General features: G+C 54.9%; 1 protein-coding gene across 1 annotated transcript; it reads right to left on the bottom strand.

Moving 5' to 3' along the window:
* Positions 1–209: 209 nt before the first annotated feature.
* On the bottom strand, positions 210–2,671 carry VOLCADRAFT_44554 (uncharacterized protein; the record flags this gene model as incomplete). Its single annotated transcript, XM_002952813.1, has 6 exons — positions 210–357; positions 427–530; positions 958–1,080; positions 1,350–1,430; positions 2,255–2,353; positions 2,597–2,671. Coding segments are annotated over 6 exons (630 nt in total), but the record flags the coding sequence as incomplete, so codon positions are not given.
* Between the last annotated feature and the right edge of the window lie 2,269 nt (positions 2,672–4,940).

Below are 4,940 nucleotides of genomic sequence, written 5' to 3' on the forward strand. Positions count from 1 at the left end.
GCCGACTTTGCCGGGCTTCCACTTCTGACCACCGGCCATGACCCCCCCGGCGCCGAAACGACTGCTCCAGGAGCCCTGGGAACCCTCAGATCCGCCACATTCCGCACGCACAGATCTCCTGGGGATGTCCCAACCGCAATTTCAGCGGATGCAGATATGGCTTCTGAAGGAGATTCTGCTGGTGGTAAAGGCACCACTGCTTTGGGCTGCAGCCATGGGTGCCTAAGGAGCTGCGCCGCGGTGGGTCGCTCCAGGGGGTCTGGCGCCAGCGCCGCAATCACGAAGTCACGTGCGGCGGGCGGCACTGAGGCGGGGAAGTGCAGCGAGGCAGGGGTCATCTGGCTGCGGACGAAGCCACTGACGGAATCGCCGTCCGGAACGCTGCGTTTGTCAGCTGAGGAAGCGGCCGCGGTGCTTGGGGAGGACTTCACTACCGGCGGAAAGCCCACCATAAGCTCGTACGCCAGAACGCCGCCGGCCCAAATATCCTGTGCGGGGCGGGGGCAGTGTGGTGGTGTGTGCATCATCAGCTACTAAGAACTGAAGTCACAAAGAGACAGACATGCTTGCCAGGATTCAGCCTTGTCCTCAGACATCAGCATTGCACTGTGCTAGCCCGGACAGGATGCGCCGTGTGGGTTTCCAGAGTTCCTTCGTCGAATCTTCGGAGTCCGGGCGCCGCGCTGTGATGCTGCAAGGGACACAGCTGCGACATCTCCAGCACCCAGCCTAGCTAAGAGGGTTATTTGAGCTGTCAACTACGACTTTGATGGCTGGGTTGCCCCTCGACCGACGGAATCGCACCATCCTAGCCGTTTCCAGCAACCCTTCCTTTTGCCACACTGCGAACTTTCCTCACTTCCCCCTCCCCATCACACGCACCACTGCTGTTGAGTAGGCGTATCTGGGGTCGTCCTTGTTCTCATGCGGCGCATGCTTGAGGGGGCATCGCTCCACCTCGGGCGCCATGTAGCCCTCAGTGCCGGCACGGGTGACGGCTCGCTCCTGGTTCAGGTCGATGCTGACGCCGAAATCCGCCAACAGCAGCCGCCAGTTCTGAGAAAGCAGAATGTTTTCGGGCTGCGGGTGCAGGGTGAAAGCCACGCGTAGCAGGTTAGGGGGATGAAGCCTTGGAGTGGTGCCAGAAGCAAAACAGGGCATGTGCGAGTCCTGCTGTCAATCAATTTAGTAGAGCCACGTTTACGTATTACTTGCCTTGCACGATGTCGCGTGTGCTATTCGCTATCGTAGTTGCAGGCATCCGCCCGCGTGAGTCTAAGTCCAAGCAGCTTGCCAAGATACTGGCAGCTTGCACGTGTAACTGCATTACGAGGTGTGTGCCTTCCTACCTTAATATCCCGGTGGCAGACTCCCCTGGAGTGAAGGTAGGACAGGGCCTCCAGGAAGGGCCGCATCACACCGTCAGCAACCTGTGTTGTGAGGGGAACGCGGTGAGGGGAACAAGATAGGAGAGAGCCACCATGGGGTGTTAAAACAGTTTAGAGTTACGTTGGTTGAAAGATTTTGGATCGGCTCTGTTATCGAATGCTTTGTGACAAAGAAAATCAGCGGAATCGGGTAAGGAGAGATTGCATCGTAAAGCTGTTCGCTTGGGATGCAAAGGAAAAATGTGGCTTTAGAGGGTTTGTTGGTACAGATTAGTATTATTCGTCCTTAATTCTTTATGAAAATATTTTAGTAGAAAGGCATACAATTTTTGTCGTTTGGGGGTAATTATCGGCTTAAGTTTGAGTTTCGACACGTGCATCGCATTGAAGCATATGAGTATGGTCACCCTGGCTCCGTTCGTAACTTCTGTGTTATCGTCACAGTTAACCCCGGAAGCGGACTGGACTGAAGTTGCTGACCTGAGGCGTGACAGACGGCACCACCAGCCTACCGTACGCACATGCCCGTTGATCACAGATAATCGCAGCACACGACGGGCCAAACGGTTCCTGTTTCGCCAGCAGCTTGCAAGCCTCACCCTCAGCAGAATGCGCTGAAGCAATCCGATACCGATATTTGCTTGGCAACCTTGCCAGCGCCATTTACGTATGGATGGGAGCTTGGTGCGACTATCTTTAAAACACTTACAAACACGTATTCGTGAACTTCGCAAGGTTTTTATGCACTCCGCTAGTTTGTCGCACCATCTCTTTGCCTCATCACGTGTACCTGGTCACCCGCAAGAGCCCGTCCGTTTTAATCCCCCCTAACCGGCTACCCTGCCCTGCAAAGCAGCTCACCGCACCTGTTCAGGTGGCATGCGGCCGCCGCACCGCTGCATGAAGCCGTACAGATCGCCCTGCGCCGCATACTCCTGGACGAGCACCACTCGATCACCCGCGTCCTGCACGGCACAACAAGGACCTTTGTGGCTTGGCAAGAATTTAAAACTTGGGATACACCAGCGCCCAAGCAGCACCCACCCTCGCCAAGCAGTCCTGGCCTGTACATCCCAGCCAACATCATCCCGGCATTCATAGTGGTCTTTTTCTGTAACCAGGTAGGGGCTAGCAGAAGTATGGGCTAGCAAAGCAAGGCCGACGAGCTCATCCTGTGATATTGCTTACGAACGGCCTGCTCAACGCACCATGAAAGCAGCGTAGAGACGGACCACGTGTCTGTGGACGAGTTGTACGTGGATCTCGATCTCTCGCTTCAGCCTGCCCAAGGGCACACCCCGAGTACACATGGCCATGCAGGTCTGAACGGAAGCACTTCCCGCTCTAAGTCGTATAACACAAGCGGGTCATGGTCCCAATGCCGCAAGACGCCCAATTCAGTACGGTAAACTGCGTTCTTCACAATTCCGCCCGCTACCCTTATATCCTAGGACATTGCAGCACAAGAAAATTCGCAGCATCAAGCGGTCTGCCTGATTAAACAGTCATGGAAGTGAGTTCAGGTGGGAGCAACCAGAAAGCGCTACCAGAAATATTGCCACGGACCGCCATGGTTCGGCGAGGCAGGGTGAGAACCTAATATCGGTCATGCCTAGGGTAGTCAGTGCGGTACATCCGCTGGGGCTTGCAAGCCACGCTACCCCACTGCCGTACACTGACATTCACTTACATGTGCACCACGTTCGCAGGGACACGCGATAAGAAGTAGACCTGTGCGGGGTGTGCAACCCAAAACGGCACAACAGTCAAGATTCAAGATATAGTGCAATACCTACAGCTCATCACACACAAGCTAAAATGACTCACGAAATGCTGCACAGAATCAGAAGACAGGACACGCATATTTTCACTGGTGCCCAACTCCGACAAGCGATATGCAAGGATGGGCAGGCAGCAGGCGGGTTCGTACGTACGGGCCGCACTACGCGAAGAACATGCAGGGGTACCTCAGCATCAATTGTGAACGGTCTAGCACAGCTTAACTCCAAATAATGGGAGGACTTCCTAGTGGCGCAGGTATCTGTGCGTGCCTGTGTTACACTTCTGGAGTTGCGCTACCCTCCGAGGGTGTAACAGGCCCATACGAGCCGGACACCCAATGGTCAGTCTAGGTCTGTCCGATATCGACAGATGTCGTAAAAGCGCGTAAGGAGAACTATTATCATATCACTTATCAAAGAGAATTTAAGTGTATGCTTCCTCGTGTTTTAATTGCGTAGACGAACCTGACCTCCACCCGCAACCTGGTAGGTTTCCTGAGATAAGTCTGTTGCAAACCTTCAAAACCCTACCCAAGGTGCCCTGCCAAGTACCCCACCTTGAGCGCCACTGGCAGCCCCGAGCGCCGGCACGTCGCCTGTGCAGGGAGATGGAAACGGAGTGCGTGTTGGACTAGTTGCAGTGAAGGGAAGGCGGGCAGGAAACGCTGAAAGGGAAACCCCGAAGAGCCGTGTCCACGACAAGATTGCCGCAGAGGGGGCAAGCCGGTTGCAAACGCTTCTGCCATTGCGGCAGCCCTCGGTCCCTAAAACGTTCATGACGCGTAAAACTCTGGCAATCTTCATAGATTCATATATGCCTCACTCTGTACACGGCGGAGGAGCTCCCCTTGAAGATCCTCCTGGCGATGGAATAGTCCTCCAGCGCCCATACTGAGCGGCGCATAGCGCTCGGAAGTGCGGGCGATACTGCAAGTAGCTTTCTGTTAGCCGTTGGGGCGACCTCTGCCGTCGCCTGAGGTGCACAATTTTGAGCTTGATAGGAACTATCAACATGCGGAGCAGGATCTCGGAAAGGAGGGGACGGCAGCTGGGTCTCAACCATGCTGGTGGCCTTGGTCGTTGCGTTGGAGACTGCGCTACCGGAACTGCTACTTTGCCCAGTTGAAAGAGCATAATGTGGCGTGCTTACTCCTGTCGGAGATGCAGCTCCGGAGTCATCCTTGGCCCCCGTTTGTTGAGTGCACGCGCCAAGCGAAGCGGTGTCTTGGCGGGCAAGTCCGCGCTCCGGGCTGCTTCCCGGTAAAAACATGCACTGGGGAGGACTGCACTGTGTGTGAGTAGACCGTTCCGTGCACAGCAATGTGGACTGTGTTGGCGGCGAGATGGAAGGCGGTGCGCGGGCATCTGGAGCGGCCGTAGCCAACGATGACAGGTTATTGGCGCTCCGGCTGGTGCTTATAGAGCCAAGCTTGGACTTTAGAGATTTCCATAACGCAGGAAGCCGATGACTGTATGCTTTAGGACTTCCGTGGGGGCTGGCAACAGGGACACAGTTGCCATAGCTGCCTTCGGCACCTACTTCAGCAAGGGTAGTCGAGTGAAGCCTACGAATACTCATGACTGGTCTGTTGTGTCAGCGGCGTGTATTTATCGTTTCTTAACAACCTGCAGCCACAATGACCTCTGGAACCCAGAAAAAGCCAGGAATTCGGACACCTTACTAGTTAATGCAAATAAATCTAAATAATATTACGTCTCCTGATGAGCCATTGCAGGAATTAAAGTACGTCTTCCATAATCACGTGGATCG

This window comes from Volvox carteri, assembly GCF_000143455.1.
Source record: "Volvox carteri f. nagariensis unplaced genomic scaffold VOLCAscaffold_32, whole genome shotgun sequence".
Taxonomy (NCBI): domain Eukaryota; kingdom Viridiplantae; phylum Chlorophyta; class Chlorophyceae; order Chlamydomonadales; family Volvocaceae; genus Volvox; species Volvox carteri.